Source organism: Brachyhypopomus gauderio, unplaced genomic scaffold (genome assembly GCF_052324685.1).
Source record: "Brachyhypopomus gauderio isolate BG-103 unplaced genomic scaffold, BGAUD_0.2 sc353, whole genome shotgun sequence".
NCBI lineage: Eukaryota > Metazoa > Chordata > Actinopteri > Gymnotiformes > Hypopomidae > Brachyhypopomus > Brachyhypopomus gauderio.
Window position 1 is genome coordinate 1 of NW_027507174.1, and position 24183 is coordinate 24183.

The window sequence follows — 24183 nt, forward strand, 5'->3', positions numbered from 1 at the left end:
CACACACACACACACACACACACACACACACACACACACACACACACACACACACACACACACCTGACAGGCATCGATTCCTCCCTGTATGTTCCCTGCACATATCATTCTGGGAGTGACGGCATCATCGTACATCTTGTTGCAGGTTTTGTGGTTGATGATGTTCACAGTGGCCTCCTGCAGCAGGCTGGCTAGCTCACCTGCAAACACAATTTCTTATAAGAAAAGCAGAGACTATTGTGGTGTGACCTCCACCGCCCTGGGAATTCAAGTGAAGGTATACAGGCACCATGGGACATCGAATTCTCTATATTGAAGCGTTTTAGGTATGAGGGATTTTTAATATTTACTTCATTCCAGCTCCCATGTTTAATCTTATCCTCATGTCATTCTGTTTGCTGATCATCATGTATTCATATTTATTAATCCCGCCGTAGCTTGTGAACGACACCGAGGGGCGCTGTACCTTCCTCCGACAGAACCCCCCAGCCGGTGACGAAGCAGCTGGTGCCGGAGGTGAAGGCGTGAGAGGGGGCGGGCACGCAGACGGGCTGGACCACCTCGTTGAAGAAGACAGGGGCGCTGAGTTCCAGCAGGGCGATGTCGTAGTCGGAGGTGAACTGGTCGTACTGGACGTGCTGGACGATGCGGCGGATCTGACGTGTGGCGGCAGCGTTGCTGGCTGTGTTCATGACCCGCATACCCATGTAGGCCCTCCAGGCACGGGCATCAGAGTACCTGCACACATGGAGGACACACACACACACATACACACACACAAACACACACGCACACACACACCCACACACACACACACACACACGCACACACACACGCACACACATGTACACACACACACATACGCACACACACATACGCACACACACATACGCACACACACACACACGCACACACACACGCACGCATGTACACACACACACACACACACACACACACACATACGCATGTACACACATACACACACACATGCACACACACACACACACACATAAATACACACACAAACACACACATAAACACACACAAACACACGCACGCGCGCACACACACGCGCAGACACACATGCATGCACGCACACACACACAAACTCACACAAACACACACGCACGCGCACACACAAATACATGCGCACACACAAACACACACAATTGCACACACAAGCACGCACACACACAACACCACACACACACACACACACACACACACACACACACACACATAAACACACACATAAACACACACGAGCACACACACACACACACACACACACACACCACACACACCACACACCGACTGATCAGGTTACGTCTTCCAACTCATGGCAGGTATTGATAAGTCCCACCGTGTGTGCTAGATCGTTTCTTCCAGACCCTGTAATGGGTTTTTGTTATGGACCCAAGACTTGAAATCCTGTCAGCTGTGGATGGCAACAGATTTCAGCCTCTGACTACAGAGCTGTTATGGAACATGTTCTCATTTGCACATTCTGAGAGTGTCTTTCTGCAGCGGGTAAAATCGTGGGCTTTACATCGCCTGGGATGAGGGGGGTGCAGGGTAACTTTGGGCCTGACTTAAATATCACAAGTTGAAGTTGAAGAAAGTTACTCAGAGTTCAGCTGAAGGTCACCATAGTTTAATTTGCAGCACAGCTTGAAAGCTTTAGAATGGTCAGTTTGTTGATGTCTGATCGAACACCTGGACTTGAGTGGCATGGTTTTCAGCAAATTAACCAAATACATTTTAAAAGTACGTTTTAAACAGCTGGCCGATAATGTGGACCTCCACATCAAAGGCTGTGTTTTTGTGTTTTTTGTGAAGGGCAGAGGTATTAGATTAGTATGCAGGAGCGTGTGGGGATGGCTGACATGTTGGTCGCTATTATCACGACCGACATCAGGGGCACTGATCCAGGGCCCATGATCAGCAGCGTCACTGGTCCAGGGCCCATGATCTGCAGGGTCACTGGTCCAGGGCCCATGATCTGCAGGGTCACTGGTCCAGGGCCCATGATCTGCAGGGTCACTGGTCCAGGGCCCATGATCAGCAGGGTCACTGGTCCAGGGCCCATGATCTACAGGGTCACTGGTCCAGGGCCCATGATCTGCAGGGTCACTGGTCCAGGGCCCATGATCAGCAGGGTCACTGGTCCAGGGCCCATGATCTACAGGGTCACTGGTCCAGGGCCCATGATCTGCAGGGTCACTGGTCCAGGGCCCATGATCTGCAGGGTCACTGGTCCAGGGTCCATGATCAGCAGGGTCACTGGTCCAGGGCCCATGATCAGCAGGGTCACTGGTCCAGGGCCCATGATCTGCAGGGTCACTGATCCAGGGCCCATGATCTGCAGGGTCACTGGTCCAGGGCCCGTGATCTGCAGGGTCACTGATCCAGGGCCCATGATCTGCAGGGTCACTGGTCCAGGGCCCATGATCTGCAGGTGGCTCAGCATTCCACAACAATATCCAATCAGATTCATTCCCCTCATTCCCATTAAAAGTGCCATGGAATTAAAACCTGCATTTACCTCGGCACGGTTGAATAAGGACAGTTCTGTTCATGGTTCTGACAGGGACACTGAACCTCAAACATTGTTTCCTCTTCCGAATGTAAATCCCACATACGCAAACCAGAAAAAAGCAAAATAATAATAATAATAATAAATCAGTCTTAACTTATTCAAATTTATGCATCTAACATTTGCATACACCATCCCCATTCTAGCCCTAGCGCGGCTGAAACCACAACAGCTCTGCTGGTATTGTGAAGAACATAACCATGACAACGGAGCAACGGCTGTGGTTGGTGTTCATATTTAACAGGATCCTAGTCAAGCTGTTAATTTACATTGCACAGTTTAGTGCACACAGTTCCTCAGATCAGTTCCTCAGACCTCAGATCAGTTCCTCAGACCTTAGATCAGTTCCTCAGACCTTAGATCAGTTCCTCACACCTCAGATCAGTTCCTCAGACCTTAGATCAGTTCCTCACACCTCAGATCAGTTCCTCAGACCTCAGATCAGTTCCTCACACCTCAGATCAGTTCCTCACACCTCAGATCAGTTCCTCACTTGGTATCTGACACTGAAAAGAGATCCGACACAACACTGTCCACAACCTACAAGTGGCTAGCTAGCCATTTTCTATGATATAATTCATCTTTGGTATTGTGTCCAGACCTGAGATGGTGAAAAATAGGACACCCCAGCAAAGGGGGGGGATCAGAAGATCTTCTCAAGTCCCCCTTCTCACTCAAGTGAACTGAGTGGGGAAGGCCGTGACTACTTTGTGAATGAAACACTCGAACATTCTATCTAAGCTCTACTAAAACAAAATCCCGGACGTTTGTGAAAGTCCGCCTGGACATTTTTTTAAGTCTCAAGAAGAGGACATGTCCGGGTAAAAGAGGACGTCTGATCACCCTATTTTTTGGTAGGTTTGAGTCAGATCAAAATGAGTAACAGACTAACAGAAAGCAAACTCTAAGTAACTAATTACCTAGCATGGCTATATAGCTGTAGGGAGCTGTCACGTCTTCTAGGCCCTCAGACACAGCCTCAGGTATTCGAAACATCAGTTCTCAATTTATTTTGTCTCTTCATAATTTGGCAATTAACAACAAATACAAATCTAAGCAAACAAATCCTTTAACCCAGCCTCTTCAGTTTGTGTTGGAATGTGAAGGGTTAAATGAAAGAAGCCAATTTGTCTCCCTATCAGGATTTTGCCACCTCTGCAGTTGTTGGAATGGATGTATGGTGGCCAAGCAATAGTTCAATGTCATTTCCAATCACAGTATAGCTGACCAATCATCTCTTCTCTCTAAATGGGCGGGCTTTGTAATCTCTAACTTGATTAGAATCTCCGCCCACTATGGGGGACACAAATCGCAAGTGGCAAAAAACAAAACAAAGCAGAAAAACAGGCACGCTAGCATGACGGAGGTGAATAACGTTACCGCTGAGGACACCCTTGCGAATGTATTATCTGTTTTCTAGATTAACTTTTAATGAAAAGTTGGTAATGATGCATAATGAACATTATGCACAATTAACATATTTTAATAGGTTGCTGTGCCAATCTAATAATGCCTTATTTGTTAACGATATTGCTTGTATGTGCTGGCAAGTTCTGACGCGTACGATGCTAATAGCTGTTTGGCGGTGTGTGCGCTGTCACAGTTGGCTTATATGAAGTTTTGTTAGCTTTGTGTGGTATGATGGGATGATAGACATATGTTTTCCATTCTGTCTCTATTTTCCGCCGAAGTGCACACACAGCTTGTGTGATGGTGCGATTATTTGTAAGGAGGATTTGCATTTTGCTTAAGACATTAGCATTCGCTTTTTTTAGTCTTGGTGATAACTCTCCTTGCTGCTTGCTTGTTGCATTGCAAAGACTGGATCAGCATGTTAATGTCATCCTCATTGGTAATCCTGGAATCATTACTGGTAACTTTTGCAGTATTTTAGGAGAGGACCAGTCAGGCTGGTTTATATAATTGTAAATATATAAATTATATAATTGTATGTTCATAATGACTGATTCTGATTCACATTTAATATTCACAATAGAACTGTTTTTCCTTAAAAATATCATTATTAAAATAAATTTTGGTTGCAATTAGTTAGTTGTATAATGTTCATGATTAAAATCAATATTGAGACTCTGGAGGCGTGTTGATGAGCTGCGTGCAGTGAGGAACACGAGCGCGTTCCAGTCGTGGTGAGAGCAGATGTCAAACATCACACGCCCGGGTCCACCACTCCACCCGCTCCACCCTGATCCACCATCTCCACCCTGTTCCACCACTCCACCCGCTCCACCCTGATCCACCATCTCCACCCTGTTCCACCACTCCACCCGCTCCACCCTGATCCACCATCTCCACCCTGTTCCACCACTCCACCCGCTCCACCCTGATCCACCCGCTCCACCTGATCCACCTGATCCACCCTGCTCCATCCTGATCCACCCGCTCCACCTGATCCACCTGATCCACCCTGCTCCATCCTGATCCACCCTGTTCCATCCTGATCCACCCTGTTCCATCCTGATCCACCCTGCTCCATCCTGATCCACCCTGTTCCATCCTGATCCACCCTGTTCCATCCTGATCCACCCTGCTCCATCCTGATCCACCTGATCCACCCTGTTCCACCTGATCCACCCGCTCCACCTGATCCACCTGATCCACCCTGTTCCACCTGATCCACCCAGCTCCACCTGATCCACCTGCTCCACCCAGCTCCACCCGCTCCACCCTGTTCCACCTGATCCACCCTGCTCCACCCTGTTCCACCTGATCCACCCTGCTCCACCCTGCTCCATCCTGATCCACCCCGCTCCACCCAGCTCCACCCTGCTCCACCCTGCTCCATCCTGATCCACCCTGCTCCACCCGCTCCACCGGCCGCTTCTAGATCCCTCCGTCAAACGAACAAACGGCAATAAGGGCACATTTGTGCGCAGGCACAAAATTACAGTCTCGAGCAGCCTATAAGCAATCTACTGCAGACTCCACCACTGCTTCCTGTTCACCTGAACACCCCCCCACCCCCTCCACCCCCATTGTAACAGAATTATTGAGGGAAATATTGGATGTGGGTCTGATCCGGGAGCTCCGTTTGACATTTGAAATGCCAGCGTGTCAGACTAATGAAGGGCCTTAGACAAAGGCTGTTCTTAGTGAGCTGTGGGAGGGAGGGTTGCCCAGCTAACCGCAGCTCCAAATGTCAGTCGTTAGGAAGGCCGGGAGGCACGGTGTTCTCCACATCGGGCCTGAGTGGGCCCGCCTGTAGTCCTGCCCCATACGGAGGCCGTGCCGTCGGGTTGCAGGTCCGAGACGGCGGCGTGTGTTTGATTCACGGAGTCAGAGCGGTCAGTTTTTGCGACTTTCAAGGGCTCTCTTACCTTACTGAAGGCCAGAGTACTTCTTTAACCCGCCGTGGGCGTTTTACCGGTGCACACAGTTTCTGTTTCTCTCTCTCTCTCTCTCTCTCTCTCTCTCTCACACACACACACACACACACACACACACATGAGCGCACACAAACAGCAGCTGCAGACATCACTATGAAATGGTCATTGACGTGATGGCCTTGTATATTCACACTCAGCACACACAGCAGGAAGATACAAAACAAAAACACATGAAGCAAAAGAGTGAAAGAGAGTGAAGGAGAGTGAAAGAGTGAAAGAGAGTGAAAGAGAGTGAAAGAGAGTGAAAGAGTGAAAGAGAGAGAAAGAGAGTGAAAGAGAGTGAAAGCTAAAAGCCCACAAACAATACAGTGTGCAGCAGCCCCAATGCCCCCGCACCCACACACCTGCTTCCCCCCCCCTCACCCCTCCATGCAGGCTGCTTCATACCACATTGGGCCAAAAGTCAATGTTATTCAGCTAATAGTGTATCCGGCGCCGTGGGTTATTATGGGATAGCACAACCCAGGGCGACTCACTCCCCGCCACCCTCCCCCCACTCCGCAGCAAACTGGACGCCTTCATTTACGACGCTGCCGTGCTGAACTACATGGCCGGACGGGACGAGGGCTGTAAGCTGGTGACCATCGGCAGCGGCTACATATTCGCCACCACGGGTTACGGCATCGCCTTGCAGAAGGGCTCGCCATGGAAACGGCAGGTGGATCTGGCCATCCTGGCAATCATCGGTGACGGTGAGTCCCCACGACCCCATGAAACCTACACGCTGGGTTCAAAGGTTACAAGGGCTTTTACAAGCAACATCAGTTGCCTGGGAACCCTCGATCAGTGGGTTTGATTCACGGGGAGCACATGTCGGGTCACACTGATTAATTAACCTGGTGATTCAGATGAACTTTCGTGTGATTCGTGAGATTTGGTCAAACGGGGAGAGGGACAATTGGCTATATAATAAGAATGCAAAATTACATATTCATACAAATGACAGCATATTTTCTATGCATTAATGTGTAAATGTCCCATATCTGCCTTCAAGTGTGTTACTCCAAGAATACAAGGAATTACCATGGGTTAAACTAAGCTTTAGACCTGACCTTTAGACCTGACCTTTAGACCTAACCTTTAGACCTGACCTTTGTGCTGGGTTTTAGACCACGCAAAACATAATTGAGCATGGAATTCCTAGTACACACTCTCTGTAGTTAAAACCTCACATTGATGCTACTTTTAACTGAATCATGAGTATACAGAATGTACGAGGGATTTTGATATTTTAAGGTATTTGTTTCTTATTTAAGTATGTATACCTATTTATGCTATTTCAAAACCATGTGAAAATGCAGGTTAATTTGCATAATCATTTACACTCACTGGGGAAAATGGCAATTAGCTAAACAAAAGGAGCTTCATGATTGGATGGTCCATTGGTTCTGAAATGTAATTTTGGCCTTTTTTTTCTTCTGGCCTATTTTTCAGAAATCACAAGTCTCAGTATATCATTATGATTCCATATCACATTATTTTTTTATTACATGTTGCCCATCTGGCTTAGAATTTCCTTTAATCAGCATTTTGATGAAGATCTGAAATTGAATTCTTACAAAGGCACAAACCTCTCTCCTCCATATGCTGCTTTAACAGTGACACTCTAACTTAATGATAAATGACTGAGTTTTCGCTCTGGCAGCAAATGCACCAGGTGGAGGGAGGGGGGGTTGGGGGGGGGGGTGCTCTCGGATGAAGCCAGCACATGGCTGACACCTGCCAGGGGTGCTTAGTTCGTCCTCTGCGCTTACGTGCCACACCTGGGGAAGGTTTTGTGACAGGGTGATTTGCCACTGGCAAGGCAATAGTGGTGTTCGCTGGAGTGTGTGGGAGAAAAGAATGGCAGACCATTTGATGGCCTGGACCTTTGTTTGAGTGTGCGTGTGTGTGTATGTGTGTGTACACGTGTTTACCTCCCCAGGTGAGATGGAGGAGCTGGAGGCTCAGTGGCTCACAGGCATCTGCCACAACGAGAAGAACGAGGTGATGTCCAGTCAGCTGGACGTGGACAACATGGCGGGCGTCTTCTACATGCTGGCCACCGCCATGGGCCTGAGCCTCATCACCTTCGTGTGGGAGCACCTGTTCTACTGGAGGCTACGCTACTGCTTCACGGGCGTGTGCTCGGGCAAACCCGGCCTCCTCTTCACCATCAGCAGGGTGAGAGTGCGGGGCCGCACGCCCACCGCATCCCACTGGGACACACACCCGCTGCCAGGCTGTTTCTGTCGGTTCGTTGTTTGGTGATCTTGTGTTAATGTTAGATATTGCGTAGCCCGTGTAAATATTTGAATAATAATAATAATTACGTTGAAAATCTTAATAATAATAAATTCGTTGCATTCATTAGGGGAATAGGGGGTTCTGTCCAGCATTTCTAAAGGAGGCTTTGTAGTTTCTGAAGTGCCATTTCCAAAGATCTGCCTCCCACTTGTGTGGCTGTGATTGTGTTTGTGTCTGCACTTGTCTGTCTGTGATTGTGGTTATGATTGCACTTGTCTGATCTGATGGGTTCTTCGCCCCTCACACATTTCAGCCCATGGATTAGATCCAAATGCTAAATACAAATGATGCTTTTGTTTAAATACTGGATGAGAAGAAATGTGACCAGCCCTTCACCCTGTTGTAGATCATGATACATCAGTCTCAACTTTTGAGTTTTGAATTAAGATTTCATTTGTGGCCAAACTTACTGAGGCTCTGTGTTCACAATGCTTCTGACTGATTGGGAAAAAACTAAGCAGAAATGAAGTGTTGATCAGCAGATAGTGATAAGTGGGTGTTCCTGTCATTTGTAGCTGGAGAGTTTTTAGTGACGCTGCAGGAGACGCTCAGTTTGATTTCCCACTGCCGTAATGTTAGGCCTTTGTTTCAGTCGTAATTCTTGGCGGTTATTTGCATGCACCCGAGGGAGAGGCAGGCTGTCTGTGACTGACGGGGATTTCTGAGGTGATGAAATGTGACTGAATGGGGAGTGAGATGTAAGATATCTGTCAGCAAAAAGGAACTCGAGAGTTCGTTCAGAAGGTCATCAGAGGAAACCGCAGAAAACTTATTACCTGCTGTAATAGTGCTGGAAGAAAAATAAGAAAGTCAGCACCAGAATCTGGCATTAATGTGGCTCTCATATGATTATCATGATCAAGTCATGTCACCCTGATGCGACCAAAAGATTTATTTAAAAGGCGTAATGAATAGGCTTTTATGTGAAAGTGATGTGTCGGCGAGGCCTGAGTTTCTCCCTTTTACCCTAGGGCATTTGGAGTTGCATTCATGGCGTCCACATCGACATGAAGAAGAAATCCGCCGACTTGGACTTCAGTCCTCAGGCCAACATGCTGAAGCTGATCAAGTCGGCCAAGCAGATGACCAACATGACCAACCTGAGCGGCTCCCGGGTGAACTCGCCCAAACGCAGCGGCGAGTTCATGCACTCGGCTGCGCCCACCATCATGGATCTGATGTCCGAGAAGGGGAACTTCGTCTACACGGACAACCGCAGCTATGCCCAGAAGGACGTCTACATGGACTCCGGCGAGCTGCAGGCCTACCTGGCCAACCGACACAAGGATCACCTGAACAACTACATCTTCCAGGGCCAGCACCCCCTCACACTGAACGAGTCCAACCCCAACACGGTCGAGGTAGCGGTCAGCGCCGACGCCGCGCAGACGGCCGCCAAGTCCCGGGCCCTGTGGAAGAAGTCGGTGGACACGGTGCGTCAGGGCCAAGGCCCCGAGACGCTGGCCCCGGACCCCCGCCTGTCCATGAAGAGCCAGCGCTACCTGCCCGAGGAGGCGGCCCACTCCGACATCTCCGACTGCTCTAGCAGGGCCGCCTCTTACAAGGATACCGACAACAACAAGCACCTGAAGCCCAAAGATAGCTTAAAAAAAAGATCGATGACGTCAAAATACCCTAGGGATTGCAGCGAAGTGGAGCTGTCCTACTTAAAAAATAAGCAGGGCGGATCGGGCCGAGAAAAAATCTACACCATAGACACTGAACGGGAGCTGAGTCTGCACTCGGACGCACTTCAATATAGGGAGAACCGAGGCCCGGCGGCCGACGGTTTGGATTTCCCCGAGATGTATTCCGACCACAACGACAATTACAGGAAATGCGACCAGCCCATCATTCATCTCAACAGCAGCCCCCTTCACCACACGGACGCGGACCTCCTGCCGGACAGCACGTACAACAAACACTACAGCCAGAAGGACAAGAACCAGAGCGCGCACGAGTGCAACGACCGCTACAAGCAGACGCACTGCCGCAGTTGCCTGTCGAAGGTGCCCAGCTACCCGTCCGGCCCCTACGCGCCCTTGCGCTCGCCGTACAACCGCTGCGAGGCCTGCTTGCACATGGGCAACCTGTACGACATCAGCGAAGACCAGATGCTGCAGGAAGCGGCGGTCAGTCCGGGCTCGCACCACGACGACGCCTTCGGACTCTACTGGCCCCAGACGGACGGGCCGCACGTGCAGCGACGGAACCGGCTGCGTCTCAGCCGCCAGCACTCCGTCGACAACATCATGCTGGAGAAGCCCAAGGAGGTGGACCTGGGCCGGCCGGCGCGCAGCGTCAGCCTGAAGGAGAAGGACCGCTTCCTGGAGGGCAGCCCGTGCGCGAACATGTTCAGCTTCAGGTCCGAGAAACTGTTCGGCAGCAGGTCCGCGCTGTTCAACCACACCCTGGAGGAGAGCAAGCGGAGCAGGTCGCTATACCCCGACCACACCACGGACAACCCCTTCCTGCAGTCGGCGCACGACGACGCGCGCCTATTCCACGGCAGGAGCTCTGTGGACATTTACAAACAATTGGCTCCCATTAATGCAAGGAACGAGAACAATCTACGGTCCTCCATCAAGTCCACCGCCTCGTACTGTTCCAGGGATGGTCGAATACCCAATGACATGTACATTTCAGAGCATGTGATGCCTTACGTAGCCAATAAGAATACCGGTGCATACTCAGCTCCCCGGGTCCTCAGTTCTTCTCAGTTCAGCAATAGACGAGTGTATAAGAAAATACCTAGCCTCGAGTCAGATGTTTAACGCTCTTTGTGTAGTTGAACTATTTATTCACTTAGGATGCCATAATCGCCCGCATCTTAAAAACAAACAAACAAACGAAAAAAATAAGTGCTCAAGTACTCTCTTTTGCAGATATATCACTCATGTATCAGCAAGTCGTCCTGGATAGCGCTTGCCAAAGGTTTTTCAGCAGGTTAGTCACCTTTTAGAGAGGGTGGGCTAATCCCTGGGGTAATCCAGAAAGGTCAGTCCTGGGCTGGGTCCAGGGTGGATCTACTGATCCGTACAGCCAGCTGGTAGCCGTGCGTGTTCACGTGCACGGCTTTGGATTTTCCTCCGGAATCTGATGGGCCCAGTGGCTGGCTCTTCAGGTCAATTCCCAGTCTACGGTGGCCTTTTCATGGAGAGGGTTGGTGAGAGTGCACCTGAATTACGGCTGGATTTAGTGCTTTAGAATTCGTGTACTGAAGCAAACCTGAGGCAAGCGGTGGCGTTTGATTCATGACACTCGACAACAAAAGCATAGCATCGTTGCTTTAATTCTCTATTACTATAGATTTGGGATTTTGGCACTCTAATCCCTATTTAATACCTTTAGAATTTTAGCTTATGTGGTAGCACAATAATCATTAGTTACTCTCCCATCTCTGCTTCTTACAGCATACTTCTCGATTACTGTCAGGAATAGATTATTTTGCATGTATGGTTTTATTTATTTATATTTTTGTTGTTAGAGAAGGAAATGCACTCATATACTTACATGAAGGTGAATTTGTCTGACAGATTTAAGGTGGTTGTGCCCATGCGTTGAAAGCTTGACCTGTACACGTCGGTTTGACCCCAATTATTGTCAGAACAATGAGGCCTGTGACCATCTCCTGGGAATTTTGTTGATTCTTTATCTGAAACAGGGTACTAACCATTCTTGGGATGTTTTATGGTAATAATTTGTGCGTGATGCATCATGCGGAGTGCTTCAGTTTGTTTGCGTACACTGTGAACCCGAAACAGAAACTTCCAGAAAAGACTGTTGTTTTCTTTGCGGCGTGGCTGATGCGAAGGTTCCTGCTGTGTTCTCACCATTTCAACACGAGCTCTGCATGCCAAACCTTGGGTAAGCTTGAAGTCTAAACAAGAACACTGGTCTTCTTTTGGCCAAACAGGCCAAAACTTTTGTTCTGCAAACCTAACAGTAAACTATATTCGATACAGACGTACAGTCACCTCCACATGAGGTGAATTAGACTAAGCAGCCAAATTGGCTCATGGATCAAATCTAATACCTCAGGATAGTTGTCTCTTGCATGGGCATTAGTGTCACCACCGGGAGGTACAGGTGCGTGTTGTGTTTAGCATGCCGCTCAATGAGTTCTCCTCTCCCTCTCCCTCTCTCTTTCTCTCTCTCTCCCTCTCTCTCTTTCTCTGTCCTATTGCCATCGTATTTCCTTGTCCAAGCTCTTCCAGTGCAGACACTTTCCTAGGGGAGCTCACCAATCACAATCACCGAGAACCGAAAGGAAACCCCGGCTTGCCCAGCTGCATCTGAGCCCCATGTGCCGCCCCTGACTGTAACTCTTGTAGCAAAATGAAAGGCAGAATTTGTTCGAATGTGTCCAGGGAAAAGTCTTAACGTATTAAGATACTCTGCTGATTGACGGATACCCGATGCTGTTCTTTTCACATCTCCCAAATGAATACTTTCGTGGTGTTTCTTTCAGCTTACCCAATGTTCTGAGATCCTTTATAGAAGACCATTCAGGACCTTTAGTATCTTATATCTCACCATCATGAACGTGTATATCATGTTAAGTGCTGCTTAAAGAAGCTAATGTGTAAGCAATATGCACATGTAAAATATCAAAGTCTTGTATGACCATGTATGACATTCATAGTTTTTTCAAAAGTCCTGCAGCCATTCCAATAGATAATTTCAGTTTTATTTTACATCCTTATAATAACCCCCCTCCTTAAGGAAAAAAATGTATTTTGCTTACAAGAAAAAGAACTATATACTAGTGGCATGCGACCCAAATGTAACACTTTATATGCTTTTGTTATGATGTTATGATCACAAACCTATTTGTAACAGGGTGAAAATATAGCATACGTGTGAAACCGACATGATCACTCTCATTTTGATGCTGCTGTTTTCGGAGGGAGATCAAGAGAGGGGTGTTCCCTGCAGCCTGCCCCTGTAACTGCTACCTTCGTTAGCGCATTATGCCACTATCTGCACTGTAAGGTGAATTACCTTGCATTTCCTCAACCAACAGGTAAACATCACCAGCTACGCTTCCTGCCTGTCACCCGCAGCCACAATAACACTGTAAAGAACAAAACGATCCCTTTCTGAGTCTGCTATCCCTCCAAAGACGTGACCTCTTCTTCCTTTTCTTTATGAGTTATTGTTGGCTGTAAGAAGAGCTTTTTTTTAACTCCTCAAAGACATAAGGAACTATTTTGATTATGAAATACCTGTAAAGCACTTGTAAATTCACATTGAACAACATCACTGTATGATTACAAAAAGTAAATAATATTTTTTTGTGTAAAATTCACAGATCTGTATAGTTGCACCAAACAAAAGGAAACACACACACACACACACACACACACACACACACACACACACACATTGTTGTGATCATGACAAAAAAAAAACAACAACAACACAAAAAAACACCTTAAAAAGTTTCTGATTCTCAAAACAATTGATGATCAGGGACGGTAGCCCTGCAGATTTTATAAGCCTGATATTTGGGACAGGGGAGGGTGTGGGCAAACGTCAGTGGGGGATTTTCTACGTAAACTTCCTGAGCCAGTTCAAAGGTGAGCTTAGATGGAGCATGCCCCACCGCTCAGCATCACCCCACCCCTCCCCACAACCTCCCCGCACGTTAACGAGAGCGCCGTAGGCTTGCTGCCATTTCTTGTCCTGTCGTGCTTCTGGGACATCCACAAACTCTTCAAGACCAAATATGTGCTTCTTTTTACATCCTGTATGTCCATTATCTGTGTGTTCGCAGGTGGTTTCTAGACGTTTGTCCGGTGGTCATATCTAGGACTGTGCAGGTCAGGGACCGTATGAAGGTGAATGTAAAAGTGCTGTATGAAACTGAAAGGTTATGTAGTGTTTTCAGGCTAGACAAACAACATTCATAGTTTATAAAGAATCTTAAGTACAACGTTTTTGTTTTCTTTTACGTTGTTCATAGTATAGTAATCAGATGTGAATTTGCAATAGCTCAGATGATGATTATTTCAATTAGGAAAAGAAGAGCTAGATTAGGAAAGTAGTCGAGTTATTAAAAAAGCCAGTTAGCAGAAGACTTTTGAATCGGAGACCAATTAGTACTTTCTCAATTACAACTCAGATGCCAATTGGTGATTAATATGTTGTGTCTATTTATTAATGTTACACTCTACATTATTTTCCAACAGAAAATCCGGCGTAGAGCATTATGTGCTGTGTGGTGGGAGTGAGACTTTGTGTGTATGCGTGGTCATGTTTTCGTTGAAATTGTTAGTCGAGTGAAAGAGATAAAGACTGCAGAAAGCATTACATTAATTCGTGTAGCGTCTCATCAGTCTCTAATAGGGCCATTTTCTCTCTATAACAAACCATAAAAGCCTTCTGAGTAAAATAAACGGATGAAACAATGAGTTCTTTGTGAGAGGAGTCCATTTGAAGTGCTTGGAGTAGCTCCAATGTGATGGGTTTTGTCTCTCGTAAATTGCTGTCGGACGTAAAGGTGGTGGTGTTCTCAAAAGACAAAGAACACTAAGCTGTGCTTTGGCCATTGTTACTTTATAGAAAACAGGCAGAAAGGAAGACTTTCTCCCAAACATATGCTAATCTTTGAATTGGATGACGAATCTTCCACATATGTTACTTCCAAATTTATTTTGGCCAAGTTCAACTGAGCAAATAAAGCAATCGTCCCATTCTACAGGGTACCTGTTGTGTTACAGCTGTGCATTTCCGAGGAGGTAAATTCAGAGAAAATGTGCCTCAAGTCCAATTACATCAGTCAAAATGTGAGGTATGTGAGGTACACACAGCCAGGGTTAGCCATACTAAAGTCAAGAGGGCTTGAGGCCTCCTGACAGGAGAGCTCCCTCTCACCCCCTGTTCTCTGGCCCTCAGGAAGACGTGAGTCTGGTTAGGGATATTGAAGCAAGTCTACTCAGTCCTAGCCAATCAATTCACCACTTGGTGAGATGGATCACCAGGTTACGCGCCAAATTATAATGTCACAGCGATGGAAGCATTTGAATTGTAAATTAGCCAGAATACACCCCCCCCCCCCCCTTCCCCGTAATGATTTGCAGAGATTTCTGTCCCAGGTCCAGCCCTGTGTTCAAGTCCTCTCCCCTTTTATGCATTTAAGTATTTGTTGAACTATGTGTTATTTCATGTTAATTTCCTTTTAAAATGGTAAAGGCTTGTTTAGTGGACTTATGACAGACTAAATGGTGAATCCTGCAAAAAGTGTTTTTGTAATGATTTGTGTTGCATGTATTTGTACACACTGCTGCTGGAATATTTGCACTTGGTGAAGGAGCTATGCCTTTTGGTACTGTGTAAAAAGATGTAAAGATATTTCTAGTCTCACAGGACTTGAGTTAGAGAGATATTTAAAGGGAATCTTGTTTAATAATCACTATTATGAGCTTTGCATTCATATTTTATGTGTTTAAAAGTAGAAATTATTTTAGGATGGTGATTTTTTTTTTACTAAAGGGGGTTGTCATGTGACTATAACGTATTTATCACATAACCCATGTGACCTTCTGCCTAATCTTTTTAAAAAATAAAGCATTATCACTTGTGTGTGTACTAAAATGTCTTAAGAACTTTTTTTCATGTAAATTTGGACTAATCACTTACACAAAGCAAACAATCTATTGCATTAATGATCATTTCTGATATTGGCAAATTGCATGAGAAAGTACTAATTGAGTGGGATTTCAAATCCATTTCCTGCTCTCTCTGAAGAACAATTGTTCTTATCAGTTGTAATATAGCATAGAAAGCTGCATTATTTTCTTTGGGCTGTTCGTTTCTTTCATTACTTATTTTGTATGTGTAGATTAAGGATGAACAAGTCTCAGATGTTACTTGTAAATATGTTGTTCCTGAAGGAAATATGTGGGAGTTCCATGGGAGTGGAAAAAATACATGTACATAAGTAAAAGTTTCATTTTTCTAATAAAGGCTTTTTCTGCCACTTTATATGAACCTTGAATCTGTGGCTGAATGCTTCTGGGGTCGTGCTGCACAGTGCAGCCACACTGAAAGGTCATGAACCAGCTCAGAGGGGCAGACGCAAGAGCGGCAGGCCAACAATGATTGACAGCCCTGCTAATTCCAAATGATGATTGGTACAAGCTGTAGTGGCATCCAATCCAGTGGCCGCCTGCTCCACTGTCTGCCCAGGCCACTGGTTATGGTGTGAATGTTTGTAGAACAGGAACTGACCCCACAATATGGTAGGAGTCACCAAATTACCCACAATGCTGGCGAGCCGTGGCCATAGTGCGGCCGAGTGTCCCTCCTCGCGGTGAGACAGAGGACAGTAAAAGACAGCTGTACTCACTCACCTGGTTATTTACATTTCCGTCCCAGTCCCAGCAACAGGCTGCAGGTCTTGATGTCTTCTCCTGTTTTCTTTATCATTCAGTTTCCCACTGGGAATTTTATGGGCTGAATCACGCTGATCTCAACGAAAAAGTCTTCAGGAGAAACATTACACAAAAAGAATGCACAATTTTGAGTTAAAGGGAGTTAAAACTGAACATTTTGTTGTAGAAACAGATCAGACCAGGGATATCTCTTTATTAACGTCCTTTCATTTCTTTCAAGACTAATTATTTTCTGTCAGTGGAGCAGTGGGAGTATGAAGTAGCCTAGAGCTGCAATATTCAATTAAACACACAATAACGTGTTATTCAACTATTACATAATAACCAGAGCCTTCCCAGACTGATCACAGGCCAACCAAGTCACATTTGAATAAAAGTATTGCAGCAAATAAAAACTCAGACAACACTGCAGCTGGAGATTGAAATGCAAGTTCTAATGGGACATTCCAAATGCGGTCAGATTTTTTAAATTATAAATTTTTGAGTTGGCAATTCTCTCAGAATCTAATGGTTAGAATATTAAAATAACTTGCTTAAAATGTTTAAATGTAAAAAAAAAATCACAGATTTAAAATGTATAAAAATATTAGGAATCTAGAGTTATAATGGTGTATAAACATGTCTGCTAGGACAGTACGTTATATTTAGAGTTATAATGGTGTATAAACATGTCTGCTAGGACAGTACGTTATATTTAGAGTTATAATGGTGTATAAACATGTCTGCTAGGACAGTACACTATATCTAGAGTTATAACGGTGTATAAACATGTCTGCTAGGACAGTACGCTATATCTAGAGTTATAATGGTGTATAAACATGTCTGCTAGGACAGTACGCTATATCTAGAGTTATAATGGTGTATAAACATGTCTGCTAGGACAGTACGCTATATCTAGGATGCTTCGCTGTTTACCTTCTAAACTGGTATTTTTCTCAATTATAGTGTGTGCATCTCATAAGTCTGATTGTAACTCATGAAACGATGTAATTGTAATTAGGGAAAATTTTGTACCTATGAGTGAACGAATGCGTAACGGTGAGAGGTGTGTAATGGTGAGAGGAGTGTAACGGTGAGAGGTGTGTAATGGTGAGAGGTGTGTAATGGTGAGAGGTGTGTAATGTGAGAGGTGTGTAATGGTGAGAGGAGTGTAACGGTGAGAGGTGTGTAATGGTGAGAGGTGTGTAATGTGAGAGGTGTGTAATGGTGAGAGGTGTGTAATGTGAGAGGTGTGTAATGTGTGTCCATTTTACACCCCACCCGGTAACAACTTACGTTCACCACCCCCACCACCCCCCGTCAACAACTTACGTTCTTCTTCTCTTGTTTTTTTGTTGTTGTTTAAAATGAACCTACGTCACCACATTTTCATGACCTGTCCAGCATTGTCCAAGCAGGTATGTTTTTGCATGCATTCAGTCAAACAAATATCCAGATCTACTTCTCTTTATCATATTTCAAGACATACAAGTTTGGTCTTAATCCCCCTCTTATGTGTGTGTGTCTGTGTTTTCAGTCATAAATTTAATATGGATTTGGATGTGAGGATGTATGTGTTTGCATTTGTACAAACTTGCCATCTTCTCTTGACCAGTATGCTATTTGCTTAGCTTGGTATATGAGTTAGTATGATGTAGCTATAGTTAGCTAGCTAGCCATCAGAGTTCAGGAACCAGGGACATTTGGTGATGTGATATGTCTGCTGGATTTGCATTACTGATTCATCATTTTTCAGAAATGTGCATTGTCGCACCTGTGTTGTAACTAACCACCTAGCTAGATATGTAGAACATTGCAATGAAGTGCTCTGAGGAAAAATATTGAGGTATAATTAGGTAGCTCTTATTTTCTGAAGAATACTGTTTAGGGTCTTTTTTACATGAGGCATATCCTCCCCATTACTGACATGCACACGCATAAGAGACGCAGTTGACGTTGTATAACATTTATTGTTAGCTGTGGCTATAATGCAGACATCCCATCCTGCAAAAACAAATTTCCAGGAGGCAGCAGGACCCTGACACCTTCCCCTCGTCTTCCGGGAGAGGTGGGATGTCTGATAATGAACAACTGAAAATTATGAAATGGACACTGGCACACAATGTGGATTAGGACTCTGGGAACGAAGGTATTTCTCAACAGTAAGTCACATAAGACCAGTTCTGTGCTCTCTGGATGTTTCCAAGCACACTGTTGACAATGGTGTGAAATTGTCTAGGCTGGCCTTGTTAAAAGCGTACATGCTGGCGGCTTGACAAATCTGAACACAGTGTGACTGTTGAAATCTCTGTTGAAGTTTCCGAACAGACATGTGTGAGATTGTTGCGGTCATCTTGCTCAGGACAATTGCAGGAGACTGAATCAAAAGACTTAACTTACCGTCATATATCATTTCAGTGTAGGATAAACACCAAAGACGATAAGAGATTATCTCTTATCATTTTTCTTTTCTGTTTCTTCTGACATGCAGTCATTTGTTCTGGACATTTATAGATTTTCGAGCAAGTGCGACTTAGCGAAATCTATTAGCGTCATCCAGCGGCCTTTTGACGAGATTGTTTGGGTCATTTTTCAGCGAAGACGTCGCTCAGCAGGGTTCTAAGAGAGAAGCACTGGACCTCCTGGCATCAAAAATACAGCAGCACACGGGAACATTTACGAGCATCAACCCGATATGCCTTTTAATTCCCAGTGCAGAGATGACAATGATTTATTCAGACATTACCGAGAAACCGAACACAATTACACTCACACATTAATTAACCAAACATTACATTGTACAGTCCAAATGAGGGTTATTGCACATAAACACATTTTTTTTCATTATTTGCAGCCTACGACAGCAAATGTTTTTGTCAGCATATAACATTGTGCAGAGTATAGGTATGGAGCCTATGAAATGAACTTAACTAACCATGTATACATGTATGTACATAACCGTAGTACACAAGTATAGTACAAGCACCCAGCCAAATTGAAGAGGTGCATCCTGGGAAGCAAGGAAATGTAAAGTCAGACACATACTCTGCTTGAGCTCTGGGTTCTATCCCCCCTAAAGTCCCTGAGGATCTCTTTGGTTTTCTGAGCTCTTGTCATCACAGCAGACTGTTGTCATCACACTTTGCAGCCAAGTGATTCACCTGTTAGGATGTATCATCATCACCCCCAATCAGACCAATCACCATGAACCATGATTATGGAATTAGTCATAAACACGAGTGAAGAGGGAGGACCAATTAGAGCTCAGCAGACCTATTACCAGACCACCCACAGGTCAGAATAGAGTAAAGACTAATGAACCTATCTTGGAGATTACCACAGACATTCTGCTGAGTGGGTCTCCATCTAGGAGCCAGCAGGATCCATGGTGCAACTGTGAGAGGGGAAACACAGCATGAGAAAACCTGTGGAAAGAGAAAAGGCAATTAAAAGCTAGACGATACGTTCTTACCAGTATGACACTGACATATGGCCATATTAATAGGATTTTGAAATGTGATGTACCTACCCAAATATTCTTTGTGTTGATTGTAAATCATCTCTACTACCTGTACGTCACAATGGCATGCTCCAGACTAATTAGGGGAGGAGCCTGGGGTATATATAAAGGCACTGTTAGCGGGAGATGGGGTTTCTTTATATTAGAAGCTGTACACATGATGGTGAGTGTATGTGGCTTTGTTAGACTACAGTTGCCTTAGGCTTATTTGTATTTTGCTGACTGCCCTGCACAGACGGGTCTTGTCAGCAGGAGTCTCAACCTTTTCTTGCTTGGCTAGACAACATATATTAAACACACACATACATACGCAACACCAGAAGAAAGTTTAGAGTTTCTCATTCAAAGTTTTTTTTATATTTTTATGACCCTTTACATTGTAGAATTTCACTGAAGGCATCAAATCTCTGAATGTACGCATATAGAATTATGTAGTGAACAAAAAAAAAAAACACGTTTTATATTGTAGATATAGTAGTAGCCACCCTTTTGTTTTGATGACAGCTTTGCACACTCCTGGCTTTTTCTCTCATGTTTCAAAGTTTTGATTGGAAGTCACAAGTTTTTATTGCTATTTCTCAACCTTTTCTTGTTCCTGATCTTGCTATCACTGCATTGCTACATCTATCACTACAGCGGCCTCCTGCTGTACATCAGTATTATGTCGGTTATCCATTACCATTTTGTCAGACTGTATCTGGACGTCCCACTGGATCTTAGCTTGGTCATTATCCACCACCTTCAGGGGTGTATCCCACTTAAACTGTTTCTGTATATTATATCAGCTGCTTGGTTATGGCATTTGTTACGACCCCTTATAAACCTATCATATGAGGTTTAGGGAAGGACTAACCATGTAGCAAAATGTCTTCAAAAAAAGTATAATATATAACAATATATAAATGACATGTTAACTAAGCATAGAATCTAAGCTAGGAATAAAAAAGAAACCATAAAGCTGTACTTAATAACCAGATTCTAACCTCTACCAAACAAAACAAACAAAAAAATAAAAGAAATACCCAACACAATTATAATCAACAACAAGAACTGATACACACATTTTTCATTCACTAAGTATTTAGCTGTGCTGGCTCATCTCTCAAACTCACAGAATCTAAAACATTAGATAGGTCATCTATCTATGGTAAATCCCACAAACAAAAAGCTAAACCCTAGCTTATGAGATGCTACAAGTAGAGTCCGTTAGTCTTGGGAAATGAGCTCACTATAGCACAAAGGAATGCCCACTCCAGGATTCACCAAAACAATGTTTTTAGAAGTCCCGCCTTCCATTAAAACTCTGCATCTGAATCAGGGTTGATGTCAGGCAGATGTCGTATCCATAGTAATGACTGACAACTCCAATAACCTGTGAAAAACAAGAGAAAGTAAAAACACACAGAGCTGTGTGCTTTGCGCCCGGGCATGTAACACGGTCCAATTTCGCTCTGCCCGCTAGCATCTTGCACCCCACTGTTATGTGCTGGGTTGCCTCCGGGGCATCTTTGCACAGGCTGTATCTGGGGTTCGGCCTGGTGTTGCAGGTCTCAGCTTCTGTTGATCTTGTATTCAGATCTTGTAGTTCCTCCATTACGGTCTTTCAATCCAGCTTTTTCCAGCCCTTGGTAGGACTTCTCCTTATAAGCTACTTCCACTATTTACTGGAGGTAGAAAGTGTACAGGGACTCCTCCCATCACGGCTCCTGCTCCTCCTCAATACCGTGCACCTTGTGTTTCTGCTGCGTGAGCTACTCAATAAGCACTTCATTGCTTGGGGCCATCTTTCTAACATATTCTTAGATCTTTGATGTTTCATGTGGGAAAATGGCTCTGATGCTCACTAATTCTCTGCCCCCCCCGCCTCCTTCCACTTAGTGTACAGTCTCAAAGTGCTGGATATTGGGATGAAACCCTTCGTACATTGTGAGTTTCCTGTCAGTGGCTTCTATCTCCTTCTTTGGCCAGATTGTTTTGCCAACGGGGTATATGATGACTGATTAGTATGTGTGTTGATATTCTTTCTATTCATCTGACTTCTCCTGACTTACCTGACTCTTTGTAGGTATTTGGCTGTAGCTGCTTTCCTTCTAACCTCTTCCTGATTCCCATTTGCCTGTGGGATTTGAAGGTACTTGTAGCCTCCCCCAACATCTGTTACCTTCTGGCTGTGCAATCCCCTCAGTTCTAACTACCTTCTCTCTCCTCCTAGTGCTTGGCGCTTCTGGTGTTTCTTGCCTTTGCCTTTCTGGGCTCCACTAATGTATTCAGCCATGTTGTGAATAAGCACGTTGTTGGCTGGTAGTTGGACGCAACTGTTCCTTTCTGGAGATCCTTCATGATCAGGACTGCCTTCCTTAAGCTAACCATTTAGGGTGGGTTCCATTCATTAGCAGTTGGTTCATTTGCGCTAACAGGCTAACTTCTTCAGCCAGTGAGTGTGGACCATGTCGGGGCCTGGAGCTGTCCTGCTCTTCATACATCATACCCGTCCTTGTGCTAGCATGATGGTTACTTGATCCGGCTCCAAATTTACTGTGGTGTGCTCTCAGGTTCAACCACTGGGCACTGTTGTTGTGTGATGCCTCCTTCCAGAGGTGGGACCAAGTTAGTGTTTTGCAAGTCTCAAGTAAGTCCAAGTCTTTATCCTCAAGTCCCGAGTCAAGTCTCAAGCAAAGACAGTCAACTCAAGTCTCGAGTCAAGACAAGCAACTGTCAAGTCCCAAGTCTGAAACTTACTTGGAATTTCAAGTCCTTTCGAGTCTTTTTTTTTTACAGGCACCAACGCTTTACGAATGCTACGCTGATGCATTTCTTTACTCGTTTTGTTGGTGTCCGCCAGCCAAAAGATGACAGATCATTTACATTTTATCTTATCTTAATTACATAAATGTACTTAAACAAGAATGTTTCGTTACATCATTTTACACGAAATAGCAAGCTTCATCGTAAGCGAGATGCTGTCATTACGAATGGTTATTCTAAACATTTGGATAAAATGTTTCAATATAGACTAATAAAAGGTTTGGGTTATTTTTTCATTGTTTTCTGTTATTGTGGGGTCACGGTGTAGGCTACTATTGTTACCTGGAGATTCAGTGGGGTCACATATTCTGATGGCTGCCGTCAGAATTGGTGACCCCAGTTAAAAAGGCTCACCTGTACATCCCATTCATGATTTCTTTGTTGGCTGCAATGGTGAGGGGATGGTAAATCTTGTTTAAGTACATTTATGTAATTAAGAGACGATAAATGTAAATATAAACATCTGTCATATTTTGGCTCGTGGACACCTACAAAACGAGTAAAGAAAGTGCATCAGCGTAGTTTACGTAGCATTCGTAAAGCGTTTGTGCCTCTGAACAGAAACTGTGAAATAGCACCCCCTGTGGTCACAAAACTCGACGGTCACAGAATCTGGTGTAACGCCGGTCTGCGTCAGAAGGACGGAAATGAAAAACTAGATTTGGGGTTAAAAAAAATCAAGTCTTTGCAAGTAAACAGGTTCAAGTCCAATTCAAGTCCCAAGTTATTGGTGTAAAAGTCCAAGTCAAGTCTAAGTCTCTGAATATTTTTTCAAGTCAAGTCAAAAGTCTTAATATTAATGACTCGAGTCTGACTCGAGTCCAAGTCTTGTGACTCGAGTCCCCACCTCTGCCTCCTTCTGCCATATGCATTTCCAGTCTTGTTCAGTTTGAGTTCTAGTGGGTCTATCCTAATGTTGTCACTGTGCTAGAGAGAGAGAGAGAGAGAGAGAGAGAGAGAGAAAATCAGTCAATATTGCAGTGAAGAACCCAAGGTTTCCACAGGGTAAATGTATGCATTTTTAATTATACACATGAGTTTCAATCTTATTGGTGGTTAAGTTTGGTTTACTAGCTAGCAAGTTAATTAAGCAAATAATTATCAGCTATTGTTTAGCTATTGTGAACTTTAATCCAAGCTAATGTCATTCAGCTTTCTTTAAAGGATAGCTAAACTTATAGCTAGCTATGTGTC

General features: G+C 44.8%; 2 protein-coding genes across 2 annotated transcripts; one reads left to right on the forward strand and one right to left on the reverse strand.

Annotated features, from left to right (window-relative positions):
* Positions 1–63: 63 nt before the first annotated feature.
* On the reverse strand, positions 64–829 carry LOC143504966 (trypsin-7-like; the record flags this gene model as incomplete). The annotated part of the gene is made up of 2 exons (XM_076996075.1): positions 467–829; positions 64–200 (listed from the first exon to the last, which is right to left on the reverse strand). Coding segments are annotated over exons 1-2 (378 nt in total), but the record flags the coding sequence as incomplete, so codon positions are not given.
* Positions 830–3409: 2580 nt separating this feature from the next.
* Positions 3410–16275, forward strand: LOC143504965 (glutamate receptor ionotropic, NMDA 2A-like). The gene is made up of 4 exons (XM_076996074.1): positions 3410–3417; positions 6505–6692; positions 7925–8163; positions 9258–16275. The coding sequence occupies exons 1-4, from the start codon at positions 3410–3412 to the stop codon at positions 11058–11060; spliced, it is 2238 nt and encodes a 745-aa protein (XP_076852189.1). The 3' UTR covers positions 11061–16275.
* Positions 16276–24183: the final 7908 nt, after the last annotated feature.

Bases quoted from the DNA above. Each gene is read 5' to 3' on its own strand.
- LOC143504965 (XM_076996074.1), top strand. The intron at 6,693-7,924 runs GTGAGTCCCCAC...TTACCTCCCCAG, and splicing joins CCTGGCAATCATCGGTGACG to GTGAGATGGAGGAGCTGGAG. The intron at 8,164-9,257 runs GTGAGAGTGCGG...CTTTTACCCTAG, and splicing joins TCCTCTTCACCATCAGCAGG to GGCATTTGGAGTTGCATTCA.